Here is a 22,724-nt window from a genome sequence, read left to right on the forward strand (position 1 = left end):
CGGGAACTGGAAGGAACATCAGCGTCTGTCCATCTCGACGTAATCTCAAATTTCTTCTTACCATTCCTGGAAGTTCTATCGCGTTCTGTTTGTGCAACCTTGCCGTGACACTCTTTCCTGACTGTAAGAACAGATTCACTACCAGCAAGTATTTCCAGCGTCGGATTGCACACGACCTCTTTTGCTATTCGCCGTTCCCACAGCACCCAGAGAGCCGTTGGTAGAACGACCTTTCCAACTGACCACGTTCATCTCTGCTCTTCTCCCTCTAATTTGCAATGGTAATCGTCGTTCGGCACACCGTAATCTGGCTTTTGCTGCTCTCGCTACACGCGGCGGTCAACGTCGAATCCTTCTCAAGCGTTGCGTCACAGTTTCGATCCGGTTATAAAAGTGCGAGGACATTGTCTTCGCTGGACGCCAAGCCTCAACGATTAAAAGAAAATGTAGATGGAGTTGTGTATGTCAACGATAAGGTGTGTAGTACGCTTGCAGAAACAGTCGGTCTACCGAATTGCATCGTTCCTCGAAATCATCTTCTAACTCTCTACTTCACGTTTATTTTCGATATTTTGAAAGTGCATCAATTGCGCCGCATGTGCCGCTTTTGCTCCGGCGTCTTTTTCCCGCAGCAATAGCGATAATGCCCACTTTGTTCATCACCAGCCGGAAACCCTGGATGAGATTGAACATGCCCGGGCTGCCTTAGCGGCCTGTCCGGTAGCAGCCATTCGAGTCGAAACGTTGGCCGAACGCCGCCATCGGGCATCCACTCCGGAACAGAAACAGCTTATCGAAGACGATTGGACTGAGCAGGAGGAGTCTCTGGTCCGCAAAATGGCAATAAATCCAGCAAGAAACGGACTACCCAAACCTTTTCCTAAACCGTTGTTAGGTCTTCCCAACGCGTACTGGGTGGGACACCATAACGAAAGATCCTTTGGAGGTGTTCCGTACTTGTTTCAGGCTTCAGTCGCTGGGAAATCCAAATGGATCTTGGTGGACACACCCAAGTATAGCAAGTCATCGCTGGACGCAGTTGTTTCCGTAACGGGACCTGAAGGGCCGGACTATCTCTTTTTAACACACGTGGACGATACGGCCGATCATGGGAAATGGGCCTCCCACTTTCCGTCACTGCAACGGATTTTTCATGACGGTGATTTAGGAGAGCACAATTGGTTGGGCGACGAGACACTGGCAGACGTAGAAATTCTACTATCAAAGCAGCCAAGGTCCGATGAGACGGTCTTGACGGCCTATCAAATTGACGGAACTATCTTGTCAGAGAAATGGCAAGATACATTGGAGGATGATGTTGTCATTTTGCACACTCCTGGACATTCGCCAGGGAGTATATGCTTGTACTGGCGATCCAACAAGCTTTCTAAGGATCAGCACGACGGTGTTGTTTTTACTGGAGATACATACGGCTACACGACTCGGAACGGTGGACAAATGACCGCATTTCCTCGTTACGGAAATAATTTACGAACTCTGGCGAATTCGCTGACGGGACTTTTGTCCTTGGATTGGCATACTATTGCGCCAGGACATGGGGAGGTGAGAGATTATTCTAATCACAATGGCTCGGCAGACGATGTGAAGGAACTACAGCGGGCGGAAATGCAAACTGCCGTGGAAGAAATGATGAGTTCCGGTCGATGGTGAATGCTCGAGACCGAAACTTTTGTATCGTAACTTGGTGCGGTTTTTTCACTTTACCACAGGGCGAAACTCAATTGTCATCTCTTAACCGAAAGCCAACACATATTTACATTGATTGACAGCTACTTGTTGCGTAAATACAGAGTGACTTCACAAACAGTAACACAAGCACATAAATGATGCACATTTGCACTCACAGTGAATACGTTGAATTTTATACGCACTCATCCGAAGCTGTATGTATCTTCCCTGAATGACTGTCGACAGATTTTCGCCTGCTTCAGGTCAAAAGCGGCCTCTTCCAGCACGGGCATTTGCATAGGAGATTCTTATCACCCCGTTGCTATGATATTACTCGGACCAAGTGAGGTATGTGACAGGGTGGCAAAACGCTCGAGCAATCGTTCCAAAGTAACGCGATGATTGGATACCAGTTGGATCAACCAGTACAGAATAGCAAGTGAAATTATAATGGTGTATCCTCGTTTGGTTTGGTCTCCGAGACTTTCATCGCCGAGAATGAGGGCATAAATGAAGACGGCGGCAAAGGTGCCACCACCCCCGAAAAAGAGGTCGAGAAATAAAAGACGCATCTGCCAACTCCGTTGTCGATGGATGCGTTGTTGGACGTTTGTCCAGTTGTTCCCCTTCAGTGTATTCGTACTCTCCGTGATTTGTGGTATTGGTGATATAGCTGTCAGCTGAAAATTCAAAACAAGTCTTAGTCCAAAGCAGAATTCGGACAGTAGCGCAACGTAGGCTAGCCCATAAACGTATTCCAGCGATTGGAAGAGGATACGTCCTGTTAGTACTCCGAATCCAACGTGGTGGCTGCAAATAGGCCACAGTCGTTTGAAACGCGTCACGGTGAGTCGAGGTCCTCGATACAGTGTGCGTATAATAAATCCGAGATCCAGCAAGATAACAAGAAAGAACGCTCCAAGCGCAAGAAACCGCATAGTAGTGTTGTGGACATCCACAGTCAAGGCAGCGACTTTTTGTTCCGATTCGGCGTAGTCGACGAAGTCTTGAACGCAACTGGCCATCAAAAAGAATTGCTGAATGAAGGCCAGCGGTGCCAAACCGTAAACGCGCAAACGTCGTTCCAACAACGATATCGTGGTTTCAATAGGAAATTCATCGTCACCATCATAGTTAGTATGCCCGCTGGAGTCGACATCAGCAGTCGTCGCCGCCGTTTGTGTTTGGGTCATCATGACGAGCTTGAACAGTAAATCCCTCTATCTCGTCCTGTGGAACGGGCTTTCACGTCGGTACTTCTGTTGGCACTGAAGTGCAAGAGGAACGCTTTCGAGCACGGGGTTGCAAACGTTGGTGGAAAGTGATTGCAGGGGCTACTAGAAAAGGTAAGAGAGGGGTCTCTTGTAAAGAAAAAAGTGTTCGCGTTGTTTATGTTGGTTTTGAATTATGTCTCGCACGACAACAGCGGTCACGAACATAATAGGGCATGATATCACGTCCCTCTGGCGGGCTTATGCATTTTCAGTCAACAGTATGTAAGTGGAAATGTGTCTCAACCGTAAGATACCGATCCTGACAGTATGTCTGTTAGCTAATGAAAGTTGTGTTACTCTGTGAGGGCATCAACGTCTTCAGGGGCGTGCCGCAAAAGCAAAATGTCAGTCCCTAGTAAAAAACTTTTGGTCATTTTCAATGTTTTCGTTAAACATTTAAAATGTCAGCGACCGAGCTGGCGTTCTGGTTGCCCGTTACGGTTATTTTTGCGAAAAAAATTAGAGTCGGATTTCTAAAACGACTCTAAATTTAGAGTCGGATTTTGAAAACGACTCTGATTTAGAATCGGATTTTGAAAACGACTCTAATTTTTTTCTGCAAAATTCTCAACGGATATTGGAAACGCCAGCCGGATACGATCATAATTACAACCGAGCTCCTTTAAATACGTAATGACTGGTCGTTATTTTTCGGGACTCATATTCAAGGCTTTGCGGCACGCCCCAGGCAACCTAGGGTACGTTAACGGTTTCATATTCTTTGGGAAAGAGTAAAAAACACTACACGCTTGTAATTGTTACAAGGCCTAGCTAGCATCAAACTTTATTAATCTTTTCCTCTACAAACAAGATAACATGGCTGACAGTGGTAAATCACTATTCTGCTTCCAGCTAGCTTGTTTGATAAACACACTGATACGCAATGCTAGAATAGAGCAAAGGCATAAAGCATTCTGCTTCGGGAATTCCAATACCACGAAGCAAATTGGATTCCTTCCGGCTATATCCGAAAGGCTGACACCACATGTGTTGGAAAAATGTTGCCTTCGCGTTGACACAGGTCAGTGACCTTGTCATCAGACGGAAGCACTCCAAAGTTAGTACCCAGCCCCGATCGATGGATCCCTGATGTCACCAGCACATTGGGAATGTTGGCGGCGTTCGCTCCGGCAATATCGTGATGCAAAGAATCCCCAACGTGCGCGACCTTAGAACGCGGGACGTCCAAAGCGCGTAAACAAGCTTCGAAGTGCTCCACATCCGGTTTACCGAAAATTCGGCAGGTTCCCCCCATTTCCGCATACCGTGTCGCCAAACCACCGGGCATGTAGGCCGTGCCACCGCAAGGGGTTTGGACCACAACGTCTGGGTTGGCACACACCATCGGTAGACCGCGGTTTACGCAAGCACGTAGCAGTGGTTCGACTGTGTCCATATTACCACTTTCGACAAAGTCCAAGAAAGTGGCTTCTTCTGGGGTCTTTCCACCTGTATACCATATTTCCGAACCATGCAGAAGGAGGAAATTAGCCTCGTCAATAGTTTTGGCGATTTCAACGTTTCCGCATTGATCTAAAAAAGCCTGAGGCGGAGCTGTTAGTCGCGCATTGTCGGGCTTGTAGATATCCCATGTCCAGAAGACTGCTTTAGCAGCCTTCTCAGGATCGCTCCCCAAAGTTGACTTGATGTATTTGCTGGCTTCTTCGCCCGAGGTGACAGCTCCCACAAAATAGGACCCGTCAAATCCCAGTTTCGGCAACTTCTCTAGGGCTTTTTGTGATGGGGCAGACGTATTAGAAAGTATAATCAACTGCTTGCCGTGCTCATGCGCCAAAAACTCGACGCAGGCAACAGCTCCGGGCAAGGCTGTGACACCATCATGGAGAACACCGAATTGATCCAGTATGAAGGCATCATAAAGATCAACAATTTCGGCAAACGACTCGTGCATCTGTGGAATTACAGATTGAGGCCTTTGTTGCGATTGTTCCGGCTGTGGTGCCGATGGCATTGATTGTGCCGCATGGAGACGTATTCTGCCGAAGCACGATGAGTTCCTTTTGGCAAAGTGTATCCTTGATGTAGTCGCAAAAGCGAGCGATGTCAACGGCTTAAGGAGAAGCATGGCAGCTCAGATGTTGTAAAGGCAGCAACTCAGCTTAAGAGTTCTAGCAGCTGTAAAGGTGCCTCCGTAAGGTTTTGTTTAGCGGCTCTTTCACTAGTAAAGTTTTGTTTGCGTTGATGTGAATCAACGAGATTTATTGATCATTCATCGTCGGGCTGCTTGCGTCCTGCTAATGAAAGGACTTCCGGCACCGCAGGATTTCACATGTCCATTCCAACCCGGATAAAAGAAAGGAAAGTAAGGATCACGCTCCCCCTCTTGTTGTCAAGTTTTATGTCTTCGGAAGACATGCTGGATCATTAGATTAATGAAGTCATAAGCGCAATATCTAACATAATTAGCAAAAAAACTCTCCTACAGGTAACGCTTAGCGAATTTTAGATCCACGACTCTCACTTCTATATGCGCCCTATAACTGGTGTCCTTGCTTCGCAACTAGTTTATATTGCACGCGACCGAGTATGGCCCAGTCCACGGATTCATATCATGGACTTGTAAAAAAGTGCTCCTGGTCTGCGTGAAGCGGGTATTATTCATCTCAATGAAGGTGTACCGTGTACGATATGGTGCGCTCCCAACCAGGCTTCCAATAATAAGACTTCTGGATCGGTGCTTAGTATTTTTGGCGGTGCAGTAAAATTCCCAGTCGATGTAAACGAATCTTCTGAAAAGTAGTGGTCAGGTTTCTGCCGCTTCCCATGCTTATAAAATCGCAGTATTGAAGGTGAAAATGATACTGACCGTACATCAAACAGGTGCTGATCTCGACAAAGTTCTGAGTCGGTCGAGCAATCTAACATGCCTACCGCGAGTCCGGAAATCTGCGCCTTTTTGTCGCCCGGTTTATCAGGATTGCCTAGCCCAACAAGAGTACCAGCAAGAAGTGAGGCTTCCAGAACTAGCACGCTACGGCGAACTACTTGTTCATAGGCTCGGTCAACAAAGTGGCCTTGTTGGAAGTCTGGATCATAAAGGCTTTCATGCCCGTAAGAATTCACAAAAAGGATGAGGCTCTGAGGATTGTCGTCCCGAAAGGCACTCCAGTTATTATCGTTTACTGTTCGCATTCTCTTTGGCAACGTATGACGAGAAGTTACAACCGAAGTGTGTAGGACCATTTCTTTGGCAATTGATTTGGCTGTTGGTATGATGCCGTCTTCTTTAGGTTTATCGGGCGGTCTGCCTCGGCTTGATCTTTCATGGGTCTCGGCCGTCGTTTGCAACAGAGACTTAGAATGAATCAGCTGTAGGGCTTGTTGCTGCTGCTGACAAGAAATGCAATGCTGTCGAAAATATAGTATGCTATCGCTAGCAAAGAAAGCATGGTCCACTCAAGACAGAATCTTGAGCAAAACCTTTTCTCTCTACTGCTACTCCTTGTCGGGGTGGCTGTATAAGAGAATTGTGCGTTTTGTACTCTTGGTCGACCGGGATTCGCCATTTCCAGCGACCAAGATCTAAGCCAGAAGTATCGTTTTGCAGCCGTCCTTCTAGTAATAAGTGCGGTATCAGTAATACCCGTTAATGGTTCTTCGCATTGAGGGGAACGCTGGTAAATGGTGACATTTGTAGTTGCTGTTGAACAAGCTTTGTCTCCGGGGGGTAACACTGATGGGAACGTGGCGAACAGGGGTGTCGCTGATTCGATGTCGGCGAGTGGTTTCATATCGCAAGCGGGACGATCCTCAAGGCGACGATGTTATTGCAACCCACAGTCAATGTGCAATGTTTATCTGTAGATTTCAGCTCCAGTGGCAGCGGCTGCAAAAAAACCGTGGCATTGCCTGAGGACATAGATTCATCTATATTGATACTGAACCGGTAAGACTGAGTTGCCGATCCGTGAGTGTGACGTCTGTGGAGATGCGGCTTTCGCCATTTACGAAAGAAAAGATCTAGTTGCATGTCTCTGTAGTATTTCATCATTGCTTGATGTTTCACAATCATAGCCTATCGTCAAAAGAACACAAAATCGCACTTCTTCAATTCAGCAATAGATACTTCGGTGACACCTCGTTGCATGGCGAAATTTGGCACACAGATTGCCGTTATCGTGGCGATGTCAGTGAGATGCCATTGCCGATTTACACCTACACTCTACTTATTATAAATAAAGTCGCAAAATTTTGCAACTCCGGCTTTTATTGTAGTTATTTATATTGGCGTTCATTTTGTTCTGTAGCAGCGAGAGAGCTATATTCCAAAAATTGAAGGGCCGAACAAAAAATTCATATATTTTTTTGTCGACATACATAGCTTCAACCCTATTTCGAATGGGAGACTGACGGCCAACGGAGCTTGCTTTGTTTTCCATCATAAATGTAGTTTCCTGTTATAGTTCTCATCTTTAATCTGACGAATTGGAGCGCTTCTTTCTGCAGAAAATCGAGCAAAAAGTGATGGTAGTACGTTGCATCAGTTCAAGTCTACGCGTGGTTGTTCCTTACTATCCAAGTGCGCGTGTAGTATCAGCGCTCGCACCTCTCTTGTCAGCCTTCTTTCATTGTAATTCTTCGTGAAGATCAAGCGGTTTTTTTTTCGCTTCGGGTTTATTGCCTTATCTACAAGACCAGCTCTTTCACTGTACCAGCTACCTGCAAAACCCATGCCTCCCGCCGTTAAAATTCCCTTACCTAAAGGAGCTGTCGGTGTTTCCTTCCGTGGCACTCCACCTGTTGTTAGTAAAGTCGCCGACGAAAGCCCGCTACTGGGCAAAGTCCAAGAAGGCTACAGCGTCCACTCCTTGATTCTACCCAACGGCGATGTCTTGTCCGCGGCCAATCTTTCGACGTCCACGTTGGTTGCTGCGTTGAAAAAAATGGTAACGAGGAAGGTCGCAAGCTGAAATTCACCATGGCCATGCCCGAAGAGCTAAACATTCAATTACCTGCTGTTGAGTACCCATCGTCTGGTCTGGGATTCACTATCCGAGGCCATCCTCCCGCTGTGACTGAAATTAGAGACGAGTCGCTTGAAAACTAAAAAGGATCCTTCGTCGCCAACTTTGCGAATCGGGATGGTAGTCGATCGAGTGGTTTTGTGGGATGGTACAAATTTGTTAGGACACGGTGCCGAGGAAATCATGTCAGCCTTGACGGACGATTTAGCGTCCGCTACAACATCTAGCAGTTGGACGCTGCATCTCGTCAAACCCGGCAGAGAACTGCCTTCCAAAAGGGTTGTCCTTCCGGACTCCAAGACTATCTTGTTACCACCAGTTCCAACACTGGGCATCACGTTCGAGGAAAGTCTCGACATTCGCACCAGAGCAACCACTGTTTCCTTGATTCGACTATCGGACGATTCACCCTTGCGAGGGCTAGCCCGGGTAGGTATGGTCGTCGCTACCCTCAATGTATCAGGTGGGGCCGTCTCCCATCGAGGACTGTCGGCTATGGATTTGGGACAAACATTGGCAGCTACGGCTTCGGAACAGGGGCGTACGATCCTACTCAAGTCTCCGCAAAATAATTCCTTACCCAAATTGTCGACAACACAGCTGTCTCTCCCTTCTGGCGCTGTAAGCGATTGGGGTATCAAGTTCTCTGATAATGCGAAACAGATTTCTGCGGTAGTGGACGTAAAAGATGATTCGCCGTTGGCGCCTACCATGCGTCCGGGACAGGTCATTCTCAGCGTCGGTCTCCCCAACGGAATAGAATACGACGACCTTCCCACAGACGAACTCTACGCAGTTTTGCATGATTCGGCTAACGCTGCCGACCAAACCCGCTTTTGGATTGTGGAAAACCGACCAGCCCCGCTCGTCGACGAGACTTTTGTTACTTTGCCGGCCGGCAAGTTGGGAGTCAACTTCGTCGGGGCGCCGCCCCGTATTAATAAGATATTGCCAGGATCTCCTTTAGCTGGGAAAGTCTTCATTGGACAGGTTGTCGATACACTCGTGTTGCCACAAACGGACGAAATCTTATACCAACTATCGGCCAAGGAATTGGTCGGTGTGCTGGTTGAGACAAATGAACACACGGACCGCGTGGCTCGTTTCATCAATCCAGATACGCGAACGCTGACAGCTCCCCCTATTTTGCCGTTACCAGATTATCGCGCACTGCCCTTACCCGCTTCGTATCCACTTGGGATCGGTATGACGGACCTGAATGGCTTGGTGACGATCACCAGTGTCCGCAAAAGTAGTCCGCTCCTGAAGCCGGGTGCCGGTGGGGAGGCTACCCTGCTGGGTATGGCTATCGATACCGTAAGCTTTCCCAACGGGCAGGTATTAATGCAACGAACGGCAGCCCAGTTCAACGATGCACTCAAGAGTACGTCGGATCAAGAAGGACGGATCTTGCTCCTTAAGAACCCCAACTCCGACACTATTGCCTTTTCGACACTCCCCGATCGGTTGAATATAGCTTTGCCCGCAGGCAAGCTCGGCATTACGTTTGGAAAGACCGTCCCGCCAATGGTGGAAAGATTTACGGAGGATTCTCCTATGAGCTCGATTGTTCCAGTAGGAATGTTTGCTGATATGTTGACACTTTCCAACGGTACCATCTTGAGTGGAATGACAACCCACGAACTCGTGGCTGAACTGAATGCCTCAAGCGCCGAAATCGAGCGGCACTTGTTGCTTAAGAATCCTCGTAACCAAAATCCAACTCCGGCGGAAGTTGTGCTTCCAGATAAAGCCATGGTGGTCTTACCGACCGGCACCCTTGGTGTGAGCTTCCGTCAAACAGCATCCGGTTGTGTCGTTTCCCGGGTACACGAAGAATCCCAAGTTTACCATTTGATTCGTCCTGGTATGGCGGTGGACATTTTGACAGTGAAGACTGGCCAAGTGTTCACCGGCTTGACGGCCAAGGAGTGCTGCCGTCTACTACGCGCCAGCAAGGAAACGAGCGGTCGCAAGATGATTCTAAAGAATCCGGAGACGGCGAGTATGTCGCAACGAAATGTTGTCGTTTCCGAATCCGGGGATCTGACGTCGGTGAATGGCGATAAGGTGTACGATGATGAGAGCCACAGAGGCTAAAAAGAGGATGCGTGTTTTGTTTTGGAAAAAGGAGACGAATTTCCTCCGATCTATATTTTATGCCTACGTTTTGGAATGATTGGCTTTTTTTGACAACACAGCAGCATTGAACAGTAAGCGATTTTTAGTTTTTTGCCTTTACTATTAGCGTGGAAAGGGACGATTGCCTATTTACTGGTGCCTTGCTTTTCGGGCCGTACCCACCACAAATTAAGGTATTCCCACTTCTTTTCCTTCAAAAAGTTAGCGAGGTTGTCTACCAGGTCGGCGTCCGTGGCCCAATGACAAGGAGTCGTAGGTCCCTGCCAGTACCCGTACTTTCGCAGAATGTATCCGGCGTCCATAATGGTTTGCAGGGCTTGTCGATCCGGACTTTCTCCTTCCGTTAATCCGTCCAGAGATGTTTCCACAAAAATGTTTTGCACCAAGGCGGATTGTAGCAATTTGGTGGCGCCCAGCACGACTTGAGCTTCGTGTCGTTCGACGTCAATTTTCAAAATGGCAATATTGGGTTTGGAAACGAACCAACCGTGGTTCTGGACAAAGGTGTCGAGCGTTTGGACTTTGAGCTCGGTAAAGTTCCGTTTCGCGAGCGAGGGGTCTTTTGTCGCCAGCGCGGACGCCACAAATTTCCCGGCGCCCGGATTGCCTTGGTCGGGGTAGAATCGCAAGACGTTGTCGACGTCGGATACGCCAAAGTCGTGAATGTTGACGGAGGGCAATCGCGCCGCGGTTTCACTCGCCCATCCGTTCCGCTCGAGGGATTCACAAAAGCGCAAAATGTTCTCGAGCTTCGGCTCGAACGAATCCACGTGGAATTTTCCCAAAGAGGCGGAGAGTAGAGAGTGGTAGCCAATGTTACCGCCGACATCCAGTACCCGCGATCCCGACGGAGAGCCCCGCAGGACTTGTTCCCAGGCTGTATCGAGGGCACTTTCGTAGTAGCGAAATGTTTGGAACATGATGGCGCGGACGGGATCGTAGTCGGGGTCGTACAATGAAATGTAAAAGGGAATGTCGTTCGCGGTCCGAATCGTATAATTTTTGTTACCCTTATTGGGATCCACAATCCCGGATTTTCCCGACCGCACGTTCGTGAGAAGCGCGGGACAGTCAAAGGGAGGATCCACCGGTGTTGGAGGTGGCGTCGGCGACTCTAGTCTTGCCGCAGTAGACGGATGGACTGTAAGGGCACCGTTCGGAGTACTCGGCTGATTCTGGGACCATTCCAAGGCCAGCAGCTCGAGACTCGAAGTCTGCAAGACGTAGTTAGAATTCTGTGCAACGTAGAGGAGAGCCATCAACGAAGCCACGAGTATCCAGCAGTACGTTCGGGTAGCAGTGGACCTTGTGCTCGTGGCGTGAACCCGTGGTAGCGCCATTGGTGTTGACGATTGCCGCTTCGGCCTCTGGTAACTTGGACACGGACTACTTGCGGTCGGCGTGCTGCGGGCCTTTCACGAGACGATGGTACGAAGCAATCAATCACTGGCTGGCACGAAAAGAGACGCAACGAAAGGTTCTGGGAAGGACTCTACCAGAAAAGCGCCGATCCGGTGCGTAAAGACTGTCGAAAGCGCACGCAACGTATTTATGTACACGGACACGAACCAACAGTTTCTTCATGCGTGTGTGGTGCCGTACCGTACCGCGCATCGTGCTCTGTTAGCTTGGTCTCGTGTTGGTGGGCCGGAGTACGAATCGTGAGAATGCCAACGGACCGAATCCTATAAGTATATTTGTAGAGCGACCTGCGCCTCTAGTAGAGAGAGGCGGCTGGAGAGCTTTGCCAGTGCCTTCGATCATCGGGCACCCACCCGTTGGAAAACCGGGACATCCGAAACGCCTGTGCCTTTAAGAGGAGATTCTGGGAAGACAAAAGAATCTGACAAATGTCCTTCATGCTAGCTACATCAGACCTTTTACTTATTACCCAATACTACTGTCGCTACCATGGTGCGGAAGATACACACTCCTTGACTCCCCAGCACCATCGAATTGGGATAGATGGACCGACCCACCCGCTCAAAGGGGGAATTGCTGCATCAAATGCGAGGCTACTAGCTGTTAAGAGGTATCCGCTTCACAGGTTCTAGGTATACGAGACCACGCACGAGAGCTGCACCGTGCGATGTTGATGTTGCGGTAGGGAGCTTGCAAGCTGGCTAGGAAATACCCAATCCATCGGCAGTAACGGAAGAATACACCAAAAGGGTGTTGTACCGCGTCGTCCCTTCTTCGTGGCGCACTGACGGATTATTCCTCCACCGACTGCTCCATCCCGCTGTATGCGTTCGTATGCGGATGCGTCATCGGGTTTTCCTCGTAGTCACGTTGTGTACCGTGTGTGCAATATGGCACGTACGGTACGGGTTCTTCATCCCTACCGCAGCGACCAACAGCAGCAACGGTACCAGCACCGAAATGTCGTTCAAGTCTACACCCCCAAAAGTGTCGAACGTGCAAGGAATTGGAACGTTTTCTACTATAGAGTCGCCCAATACGTTTGACGGTGTCGTTGCCCGCGTCTTTACACCGTACAATCATCCTTTTCCCTGCTTTCACCCGACGGACAATCAAACCACCGGTCGTTGGCCAGGACGACATCCTCCCCTCGAACAGGGGCCGACCCAAAACGGGTTTCTCTACGTCAAAATACCCAAAACGGGCAGCAGTTCCGGTGCCGGTGTGCATTTACGGATTGCCCGCAACGTGGCCCGACGCTCACCCTCCTACAATTTCGATATATGCAAGGCACGGTGTCGACACGGCAAGGCCCATCCCCACGGTAACCTCCGCTTGGCCCGGCGGGACGTCAACGCGTCTTTTGTGTGGACGCTGGTCCGTGAACCCACCCAACGCGCCGTCAGCTCCTTCTTTCACTTTCAGGTTGCGCGACGCGCCATGGAACCCACGGACGACAATTTCGTCCGCTACCTACCGCGCGGACACGTTACCATCAACTATCTATCCCCACGCGAATATCACTACCGCAAAGGGTACAATCCCATCGAATACGCCAACGAAATTCTACTGCACTACAATTTTATTGGACTGACGGAACGGATCGATGAAAGTTTGGTTGTGCTTTCCATGTTGTTGGATTTGCCGCTGACGGACATTCTCTCCGTGTCGGCCAAACGTAACGGTGGCTACGACGACGGCGCCTCCCAGAATACGTGTTTCAAAATTCCACCCAGCTTTGTGTCACCGGGTATGCAACGGCACTTTGCCAGTGGGGCTTGGCGGAATCTGACGCGGCCGGAAGTTGCCTTGTTCCAGGCGGTGAATCGCTCTCTGGATTTGACCATGGATGCGCTCGGCCGTTCTGCCGTGCAAGCTCGGCTGGTCCGATATCGTCAAGCAATGGCAATGGTGAACGAGCGGTGTACGGCCGATACGGTCAAGTTGCCTTGTACAAAAGACGGGGTCCGCCGCGAGGATGTGGACGTGGACTGCTTCTTTCAGGATCTTGCTTGTGGTATGGACTGTTTGGACCGAGTGGCGGCCGAAATAGACCTCTGATGCAACAAAGGACTCAGTTCTTCGCAACATATGGATGACTGTTACATAAAATAGTGAATTGAGGCTCACATGCTTCATCTTGTAATCACGATGTGGAATATTGTAGTGTGATTCCATTGGAATGGTTTACATTTGACAGATTCAGAGTAAGGCCCCGTTGGATCAGCCACACTGCATGTGACTGTTACATTATTTCTCGAAGCAGCCGCCTTGTGTCCCTATCCGACTCGATTGGCGAGAGAACCGAGTCATCCCTGTCTAGCCCTTAGTTAATCAGTGCGCTCGAGTCTCGTTCACTGTCAAAATCCACCAGTGACGAGCGACTCGACGAGTGGACAGAGATTTAATCTTTGCTGTTGGTTCTAACGAGCCGTACATGTCGACAGGGTGTGGAGGTCAAAAGAGCAACGACATAGCTCGTACGCTAGCGCATATATCGTCGGCAGATTCGAGACGTTCTCGTGAAAATCTTTACAGTTAGTCAAACTACGTATGTTTCCAAATTCTATCACCCAGCGTAGTGTCGCTGGGGTGGGGTGCTGGGATCGAGCGCGTGACCGTGACCGTTGGAATCCGTGAATGGTTTCGGTCGGGTTTGGTAGCCTTACCGGATTGCGGATTGCTTCCGCCGTGAGATTGGGAAGACTCGGAAGCAGAGAGAGGCTTGGGCGCGATTGCGGAGGAATTGGCGTGTGTTTTTTGGATCGTGCGGAGCGTCGATCGCGATTGTTTCCGACCTACGGAAGTGACTCACGTGCACGCGACGGAGCAATCTTGGGAATCCGGGATGGGCCAGATGGCACCCTAAATAAATGGATACAGGCCTGGTTTCGAATTAACGCTCCGACATGGATTGGCGATGCCGAGTGTCAAATGACGACGCCGACTACCGTCTATGCCAGGTTGGGTTCAACCTGTGGGATTGGTAGGATTTCTACGTATCGGAATCCTTTTCGACGTCACGACATCCCGCGAGAGAACAGCCATCTGCGCTGTTCCCACGAGAGGCCTTCTGCTCGCTCCTACTGGTCCACGTCCCCATGCAGGAATTCTTGGGAACCATCCCCGCACAAACAATTCCCCCCGCCACCAGCAGCAGCTGTCCGGTCTAACAGTATACACAGTCACAAACACACACACACAAACACCCCGAGCCGATCCGAAGCGAAGACCCATCACAAACCTTTTCAGTCGAAAAAAAATAATATAGAAACGTAGATTGCCTTCGCTGTTCGACATCCTTCGTCTGGAAGCTTCGCAAATCTCTACGGCGCGACCAAACTCCATTCAAGCTCGTACTCACAGACAATTCTCCCACAAACGAGAACGAAGTGACATCTTGGTCTTTGTGTATTGTTCGGATAACGAAAGACTCAATCAAGTTTTCTTGTTCTCATCCCGATTTGTATACACGCGGTAACCAACGAGTAACTAACAACAACTTGCAACCATTCGTACAAAATACTGCATCACCATGACGACGACTACTACTGCGACAACCTTTCCCCATCCCAGCACTATCGATGACCTTCTCTCACGAGATTCTTCCCGTCCTCGCTTGGTATCTTGGGATGGCTTGGAAACCAACGAGACGGCCGACGACCAGGTCCGTCCCGTGGGATTCGGCAAGAACCACCGAACATCCTACCACAGCTCCAGTATGAGTACTTCGACCGATATCTCCGACTACAATACGGCTGCCATGACCAGTCGGTCCTCCTCGGGTTCCTTGGAATCCGTAGCCTCCGAAACTACCAACGCTGCTTCCGTCAACAACCCTGCACTCCCAAGGGTATCCGTTTCCGTTACGCCTTTGCCAACGTCAACGTTGCCCTTGCCCCTCAAGCGTAAGCGATCCAACGTTCGCTCCAGCCGTACCACACGCAAGCATCAGCAACAACAACACAGGACGACGTCGGTCCAAACACTGGATCGACTGTCTGACGATCTCCAACTCTACATTTCCAGCTTTTTGGAAACCTCCGATATTCGCCGCGTAATGCAGGTCTCGCATCGCTACCGTCGCGTCTTTGTGTCTGACGAATCGGAAGGTCTCTGGAAGGATCTCGTACACCGCGCCTGGCCTTGGCTTAAAACCGAACAAGCCGTGCTCGTGGACGCCCTGGATCTACCTACACCCTGTCCCGAAGGCACCAACTCGGCCAATATGAGCCTCCTCCTATCGTTGGCTTGCGAAAAGGCCACTTGTGTCGACGAATCGCACTTTTCACCCGTCAAGTGGAGCCGCTCACTCCGTCGCTGGAGACCGCGCAACAACGCCGTCGCGGAACTCCAAACCGTCCTCGCCAGCAACGGCATTCCCGCCGTGCAATTCACCGGACTCGTCGGCAAAGGTGATCGCTGCATCCGTGCCGATCACCCACTCGCGCGCCCGCAGGCGCTGGATCACAAGACCAACTTTACGACGATCCACAATCGGTCCCCCGTAGCGTCGAGCAAGAAGAAGGCGGCGCAGTTCTTGCACAAACTCTGTTGTTCCACTAAATCCGCCACCGAACAGCGCTGGCGACCCTTTGTCGCTCCCTTTCGCGCCTCGATTGGGTCTTCTGCACCCGATACGACACTTTCCGGAACTCACGAAGACGTTTACGTGCATTTGACGCCCCGCCTCATTTCGTATTTCGAGGTCCGTATCCTCGAAGCGCCTCGTCGTCTCAACGAACCGACTACACTCGACGCTTTTCGCAACCACAACCTTACCGCAAACGGCATTACCGCGTCCGAATGCGTCGCGGTTGGCATTGCCAATGCCGCGTTTACGCTCCACGCCCGTATGCCCGGCTGGGATCCACATTCGTACGGTTACCACGGTGACGACGGCGGTATTTTCCACGCATCGGGTCACATGGTCAAAACCTACGGTCCCACGTACGGTGTGGGCGATGTGGTCGGCTGCGGCATTGACTACGTCCACGGTGTCGTCTTTTACACCCTCAACGGACGGTATCTGGGACAAGCCTTTGTTCTGTCGCCGGACGATTTACACCGCGACTGGTATCCCGTCGTGGGTATGGATACCAACTGCCTCGTGCAGTGTAATTTTGGAGTCCACGAACCCTTTCTCTTTGATTTGCAACGCAAAATTGAATCGCAACGGCATTTGATTGTAGACACGTTGTTGCAATCGCGGTCGTCCCCGACGCCGCGAAGAAGTTGAAGTCTGAACAGTAATACTTATAGTTCCATGGGGTACTTGCATATTGAGCACTCTTCGTGTAAGTAGGAAGTAATTTTATTAATAGAAGGAAAGTGTGGCAACAGCAGCTTATGTTTAGGTGTCACGTTGATGCCATAAAACACGGTCGTCGACGGCGTAGCGAAGCGAACTTAGGTTAGGGTCAAATGAATGTTAGACGTCGCAAACTTTCAAAAAATGGCCAAACAAATTGTTGCTGCTGGAGCGGCGGTGACTCTTAACTCCTTTTTATTTTGTTCACAATTAAGAGTAGGGTGAGTATCGAAAATCCATACGATTAACTAGCATATTGATACAGTCGCAGTGACGGGTAGGAACAGCGATCTAGGAAGATTGGAGATGACACAAGAAATGCCATATATTCAATGTCAATGTAAAGCAATCCATGGGACTGTTACAGAGACAATGCAGCAATCCTGATTTAGCGGACAAGGTGGCCAGGTTTTGCTTTTGAGGTATGTTCTTGTCCATGAGAGTGAGTTTAAAAGAAACCCAGCCATAGACAATATAGTATGGAACGAATCGAGGGTATGTGAGCCATACGAACTCGTATCAGCTGACATAAAAAGCTTCTTGATGTTTTGAAAAGGTGCACATTAGCTATTGTAGCTCCAGGGATACCTTATTTGTTAGCTCTTTCAAGAGGGACAGGTACAGTGAAAGAACAATTGAGGTTTTTATATCTATACGCAACGCATGTCTGATTCGCTCTGTCACCGCGGACCCGCAAAATCGCGTTTGTACCTGCATATTCACAATCGAATGCCTTTACAATTGCTTCCTATTTGTGTTGACTACTGGCACGAACAAAAAGTACTGAGCTCATTTTCCAGACAAAGAAAGAATGATGTCTTTGGGCTGGTGGGGTGTCAGATTGTACTTGCTTTGCAGTTAGTTGTGTGTTGAAAATAATAGTCGAAGTAATTTGTATTGATGACCACAGAAACATTGATGAACAAAGTCAGCGAAGAAGTATTACTGTAAGATGACAAAGTTCTTTCCTCCTTACTGTTTATCTTGTCAGTGGGGACAGAAGAGATTGTTTGACTCACCTTGAGAGTGGGAGTATGAAGTAAAGAGTACTATTGGTCAACACCATTACGGACTTTCTCTTAGCTGTTACAATTGCGAAGGAAGATCTGTAAGTCTTAAGATGACGTCAGAGATTCCAGCAACTTACAGTATCAGAAACTTTTATAATTCCTTCACTATCAGTCGTGCATGGGGACGTTCGATCCGTTCCAAACTCCGACCTCTCCGATATAATGCGACACTGACACCGAGTCGGAGTGCACGACACCATGGGAATCACGACATTTCAACAACGCGAAGAGTTCTCCGAAGATTTCGCGAACTCGTAGAGTTGACCCAGTCGGCGTGACAGACACGCAAAATGCTCACACACGACACCTCCTACTGATGCGTTGATGGGGGAGCAAAGAAAGTGATTGTGATCTGTCTCGTTCCCCATAATGCAGCAAAAATTGCCCTTAACTAGCTCCGTTGTTACGGCGATGCCCACGACCAGTATCAAGGTTGTGTAAGTTTGAATACAGACATTTGGGGACGAAGTTTCAGGCGCGTTGCCTCTTTCTCACACGTAGGCCCATGTATACGTCGGATGTTGCCGTGTGGCTCCCACAGGCCTCACCATCACCATCGATATCGTGTCCCGTATCGACGACAATGGGTTCTTCTCACGACTGTCTTGACGGTGACGGCTACGATCATGACCTGGTACGCGGCCTTTGCTTGCACCTTCTTATCCGTCCAGGGTAGTAGTCTAGTCACAGACCCCCCGCAGTACACCATCGGACTCTGGACCGTCCAACAAATTATCAATCCCGACCATCAAGCCTGCGTCGGATGGAACGATCATACCGGGATTTTGTCCAGAAATGATTTGGACGGCCCCGTGCAAGTGGCCAAAGGTTTTAGTTTCATCGCTTGTATCGTGGCGCTCTACATACTCCTCCTCCTGGCCATCCCTGTTTGCCGCCGACACTGCTCTTTTCCCTGTTTCCGTCTCATCGCGTTCGCCCTGAGTCTCTTGACCTTTTCCTGTTTGTGTACGCTCCGATCGCACATCTGCCGTGACGCCCGCGAGTGCCGTCTCGACACGGCGGGTTGGGTCGCTGTCGCCGCTGGCACTGTTTGGCTCTTGACCGGGTTCGCCGCTGGTCGCGTCCCCCGTATCCCACCCGCCCACGTCAGCGGCCCCCACATTGTCCGCGCCGTTGCCGCCTCGCACATCGATCTCTCCCGTCCCGAATTCCATCGCGGATCCGAATACCGCACCAATCTGGGTGAGATCTGTATCATTCGGGAGACCAGTGAGTCGGAAGAAAGGCAAGGAGGAATTTACACGACCTCGACGCTCCAGTCGAGCCCGGATGGCAGCGGTAGTGGTTCGTCCGTTTCTGCCAACGCTATCGCCTAACTAGATGAAGGACGAGTTGTTTAGAACGAACTACTCCTCTTGCACGGGGGCGTCTGCGTGAAGCCTGCACACTTCTTCTTGAACTTTGATCAGTATGTATGCGTTCCCTACGGCCTTCCCTAGTTATAAATTTTTTTGTACCATTTACCCGACCGCTTTATACTCCACGCAAACCCTGCCGTGCCGTGAAGGTCGTCTCGGGATATTCTACGTAAACCTATTATTGCACATTGCCACCGACGCTGAACTGATCGAACTTACGTCCGAGATGGACACATCGTGGGATCGGGTCCGATTTTGGTGTCGATGTAACGGGAAACGGATGAAATAGCATCCGGCTGTATCGGGTACACCGGCCCCTCCGTGATGTGCGTACAATGGTCGCCGTCGGCCGTGAGGAAGCGGCAATTGACTACCGCCAAAACCCTCTTGCTGTTGATGCTGAATAGCCGATAATATTTCGCCTTCATCGTCGCAGGCCCGGGCGTCAAGAACGTCGAATTCTTGACAATCCCATTGCGCTGCCGTTGTGGCGCTCAATTCTTCCGCACCTTGCAACACGCGGCCTGTCTTGGACGGATCCGATAACATTTGAGATACAGCCGTCCCGAGCCGATGCAAGCCCAACGCGGAAGGCAACAACAGTGCTGTCCCGATGCAAAAAACTCCCCAACCGAGCCCCTTGTCTACCGGATCCATGTGGTCCACCACAAGGACGGCTCCGCCAATACTAACGAGTACTAACACTCCGGCAAAGATCATACTGAGTCGTCGACATAAAACGGGACGACAACATACGGCCCCATCGTTCACGTCCTGCTGCTGTTCCAGCAATTCTCGCTTCCAGTCCTCCTTGAGCATGGAAACGGTAGGTTCGTGCGGTAACACGAGAAGCTCGACGTTGGCAAAGCCTTCTTCCAAGGGCACGGTGGTCTGGAATTGTTTACGAATTTGGAAGCGTGTCACCGTACCCTTTGCGTGGTTGCCGTTCGCGTTGCCTGGACTGGCCGGTGAGTGATTGTATTCCAAAACGGAATCGTCAGCGCCACAGTTTCTTCGCGTGTGAGTCCAACGTGCCACCATATCGTCCGTTTCGGCGCGGCGTTCCAGATGGATCATGTAATCAATGATTGCCGAGTAGCAGGGGATTCCAGTACCGAGGGAATCCGCCGCGATCTGGACCTGCCGCACGTTACCGGCGACGACCACACTCTGGTCGTGAAATTTCCACAGATCTGTGCGGACGAAACCCGTCAACATCCATACCGTCCAGGTCAGTGCCAAACTCAAACACAATAAGACGTCAGTCAAATCCAAGTAGCGCGGTTCGTTACTGCTATTGTTGCTGCCACCAAAATGGTGACGCGCATTGTTGGTGTTGCTGCGCAACGATGAATAGCTCTGGCCGGATGTTTGCGACGACTGGTCGTTGTTGTTGTTGTTGTTGTTTGCGCTGGTCGTAAAGGTGCTCGTCTGGTAGTCGTACTCCAAACTCTGCTCTAGTCGACGCGCCGAGGATAACTCGCTGGTCGACGTTGCCCTGCAAAGGCTGTGCGTCGATGTTGAGGCTAGCCACAGCAAACATAGCTGCATCCAGTATGGAGGAAAGTTCTGTCGTGCTATGACCCTCTTAACAGTGCTACGGTCTCGGGCTGCACGTTTACGGGACTGTCCAGTCGGTCGGGGAGGGATCATGATCAATGTGCGTGTGTGTGTGTGACGTTCGTGCCGTTTACTTCCGTTGCTGCAGCCTTTGTGATTGTACCCTGAGTGACGTACGGTAGTCGCCAACAGCAACAGCCTATGGCTGACTCCTTTCGATAGGAGAACTAGCAAACGAAGGAACGAACGAACGAACGAATGGTAGCGTCGAAAGCGCCGACCGCGAGACAGACACTGTTCCGGTCCAAGCAATACCGGTAATGAATCTCCCGTCTCGTACAATCCTCAAAAATCTCGGTCGAACAACGCAGTGTCTTTTGCTGACTGCCGGTGCGGTGGAGAGTGGAATGCGTTCGGCTAGACACTCGACGCACTGGCGTTCGAACAAAGTAACGGATCGATCGTTACCATCGTCCTGCGTCTCAAGTGCCGAATACTCAGGAGTGAGTCGGTCGATCCTGCAAAAATGACAAACGAAATAATCCGGCGCACTTCGAATACCACCGGGTTACGAAACCCGAAAGTACTTGCCCGAACAAAAATTACCTCGCTCACAGTCAGCGAGAGTCCGAGACGGACTGCTATGGGTGGTTCCTCACACACACGTTCCCAACCAACGGAAGAACTCTAGAGCTACTAGATCTTGACACGGGCTGGACTCTCAATCTTTAGGGTGCTTCGCCAAAGGATTTTTCCAAGTCAGTTCCCTTTCCCGTGGTCCCTGCAGTAATTAAGGTTCGGTTCGACAACACACGTGAAACGACCGTAATGTACTTCTGAGCTAGGTTCATGTTTCAAGTCTAAAAAATACTTGTGCATTGATTATTTTACGATGTCGGACCTTTATCGTCACACACATACACAAACACTCGCTCACAAGAAAGCATCACTATGGACGATTAGGCGGTCTTGCCGGCACCACTGGCAGTCTTCAAAAAGCTGGCTCCGACCGAATTTTGGAGCGCCGCAACGGTGGCGGGATCGTGTTCCAAAAACAGCGAGTTGGCTCCTACTACGGAGAGCGTATCAAAGTACTGACTGAGCAGCAAAATATCCATGACATCCTTGGGTCGTGCACCTTCCACTTCGCTACTAAATTCCGAAACACTGGCCTGTAGACCTTCCACAATGGCCTTGCGCTGCCGGGCGACTCCGAGCCCACTGAGGTAACGGGCTTCCGCGTCGGCTTCGGCAGCTTTGACTTGGCGGGTCTTGTCGGCTTCGGCCTTGTGCGAAGAGGCTTCTTTGAGACGCCGGGAGGCGTTGATTTCGTTCATGCTGGCCTTGACCTTGGAATCCGGCGACAAGTCCGTCACCAACGTGTTACGGATTTCGTAGCCGTACTCGAGCATGACGCTTTGCAGCTGTTCCAGAACCGCCTTGGCGATATCGTCCTTACTCGCAAAGGCTTCGTCGAGTTCCATTTTAGGTACGGTGGAGCGCACAACGTCAAAGACGTAGGACTGGATCTGTCCACGGGGATCGGTGAGTCGGTAAAAGGCGTCGTAGGCGGCTTCCGCCAGTACGCGGTACTGTACCGCCACGGCTACCTGCACAAAGACGTTGTCCCGCGTCTTGGTTTCGCACACGACGTCGAGTTGCTGAATACGCAGCGTGAGGCGTCCTACGATGGACACGAGCGGCCAACACAGACAGTGTAGACCGGGATCGAGCAAGCGCTTGAATTGACCCAAGTCTTCCACTACGGCGACTTCCTGCGTGCGGACACATTGAAAACAGCAGCAACCGCCGCCTGTGACGGGACCAAATTCTTCCATGACGTAAAAGGCAAAGTGTACGAGTGAATGCGAGTATGTGTGGGACAAGAGTAC

At 50.3% G+C, this 22,724-nt stretch overlaps 10 protein-coding genes across 10 annotated transcripts; 5 read left to right on the forward strand and 5 right to left on the reverse strand.

Moving 5' to 3' along the window:
• Nucleotides 1-150: 150 nt before the first annotated feature.
• Nucleotides 151-1,869, forward strand: PHATRDRAFT_45054 (predicted protein). The gene is made up of 2 exons (XM_002179096.1): nucleotides 151-476; nucleotides 580-1,869. The coding sequence occupies exons 1-2, from the start codon at nucleotides 279-281 to the stop codon at nucleotides 1,669-1,671; spliced, it is 1,290 nt and encodes a 429-aa protein (XP_002179132.1). The 5' UTR covers nucleotides 151-278; the 3' UTR covers nucleotides 1,672-1,869.
• Nucleotides 1,870-2,000: 131 nt separating this feature from the next.
• Nucleotides 2,001-3,019, reverse strand: PHATRDRAFT_45055 (predicted protein; the record flags this gene model as incomplete). The annotated part of the gene is made up of 1 exon (XM_002179317.1): nucleotides 2,001-3,019. The coding sequence occupies exon 1, from the start codon at nucleotides 2,883-2,885 to the stop codon at nucleotides 2,001-2,003; it is 885 nt and encodes a 294-aa protein (XP_002179353.1). The 5' UTR covers nucleotides 2,886-3,019.
• Nucleotides 3,020-3,924: 905 nt separating this feature from the next.
• Nucleotides 3,925-4,875, reverse strand: PHATRDRAFT_41894 (predicted protein; the record flags this gene model as incomplete). The annotated part of the gene is made up of 1 exon (XM_002179318.1): nucleotides 3,925-4,875. One exon carries the CDS (start codon nucleotides 4,873-4,875, stop codon nucleotides 3,925-3,927), a length of 951 nt encoding a protein of 316 aa, XP_002179354.1.
• Nucleotides 4,876-7,622: 2,747 nt separating this feature from the next.
• PHATRDRAFT_45057 (predicted protein) lies at nucleotides 7,623-10,188 on the forward strand. Its single transcript, XM_002179097.1, has one exon. It carries the CDS (start codon nucleotides 8,066-8,068, stop codon nucleotides 10,046-10,048), a length of 1,983 nt encoding a protein of 660 aa, XP_002179133.1. The 5' UTR covers nucleotides 7,623-8,065; the 3' UTR covers nucleotides 10,049-10,188.
• Nucleotides 10,189-10,215: 27 nt separating this feature from the next.
• Nucleotides 10,216-11,743, reverse strand: PHATRDRAFT_45058 (predicted protein; the record flags this gene model as incomplete). The annotated part of the gene is made up of 1 exon (XM_002179319.1): nucleotides 10,216-11,743. The coding sequence occupies exon 1, from the start codon at nucleotides 11,428-11,430 to the stop codon at nucleotides 10,216-10,218; it is 1,215 nt and encodes a 404-aa protein (XP_002179355.1). The 5' UTR covers nucleotides 11,431-11,743.
• A 342-nt stretch (nucleotides 11,744-12,085) lies between these two features.
• Nucleotides 12,086-13,573, forward strand: PHATRDRAFT_45059 (predicted protein; the record flags this gene model as incomplete). Its single annotated transcript, XM_002179098.1, has 1 exon — nucleotides 12,086-13,573. Exon 1 carries the CDS (start codon nucleotides 12,347-12,349, stop codon nucleotides 13,571-13,573), a length of 1,227 nt encoding a protein of 408 aa, XP_002179134.1. The 5' UTR covers nucleotides 12,086-12,346.
• Nucleotides 13,574-14,721: 1,148 nt separating this feature from the next.
• On the forward strand, nucleotides 14,722-16,850 carry PHATRDRAFT_45060 (predicted protein). The gene has a single exon (XM_002179099.1). It carries the CDS (start codon nucleotides 15,048-15,050, stop codon nucleotides 16,749-16,751), a length of 1,704 nt encoding a protein of 567 aa, XP_002179135.1. The 5' UTR covers nucleotides 14,722-15,047; the 3' UTR covers nucleotides 16,752-16,850.
• Nucleotides 16,851-18,232: 1,382 nt separating this feature from the next.
• Nucleotides 18,233-19,396, forward strand: PHATRDRAFT_45061 (predicted protein). Its single transcript, XM_002179100.1, has 2 exons — nucleotides 18,233-18,330; nucleotides 18,435-19,396. Exons 1-2 carry the CDS (start codon nucleotides 18,263-18,265, stop codon nucleotides 19,228-19,230), a joined length of 864 nt encoding a protein of 287 aa, XP_002179136.1. The 5' UTR covers nucleotides 18,233-18,262; the 3' UTR covers nucleotides 19,231-19,396.
• PHATRDRAFT_45062 (predicted protein) lies at nucleotides 19,388-21,306 on the reverse strand (the record flags this gene model as incomplete). The annotated part of the gene is made up of 3 exons (XM_002179320.1): nucleotides 20,717-21,306; nucleotides 19,492-20,652; nucleotides 19,388-19,405 (listed from the first exon to the last, which is right to left on the reverse strand). The coding sequence occupies exons 1-3, from the start codon at nucleotides 20,813-20,815 to the stop codon at nucleotides 19,388-19,390; spliced, it is 1,278 nt and encodes a 425-aa protein (XP_002179356.1). The 5' UTR covers nucleotides 20,816-21,306.
• A 485-nt stretch (nucleotides 21,307-21,791) lies between these two features.
• Nucleotides 21,792-22,670, reverse strand: PHATRDRAFT_11673 (predicted protein; the record flags this gene model as incomplete). The annotated part of the gene is made up of 1 exon (XM_002179321.1): nucleotides 21,792-22,670. The coding sequence occupies one exon, from the start codon at nucleotides 22,668-22,670 to the stop codon at nucleotides 21,792-21,794; it is 879 nt and encodes a 292-aa protein (XP_002179357.1).
• Between the last annotated feature and the right edge of the window lie 54 nt (nucleotides 22,671-22,724).

The sequence above is a fragment of the Phaeodactylum tricornutum genome, chromosome 6 (assembly GCF_000150955.2).
Source record: "Phaeodactylum tricornutum CCAP 1055/1 chromosome 6, whole genome shotgun sequence".
In the NCBI taxonomy this organism is placed as follows: domain Eukaryota; phylum Bacillariophyta; class Bacillariophyceae; order Surirellales; family Neidiaceae; genus Phaeodactylum; species Phaeodactylum tricornutum.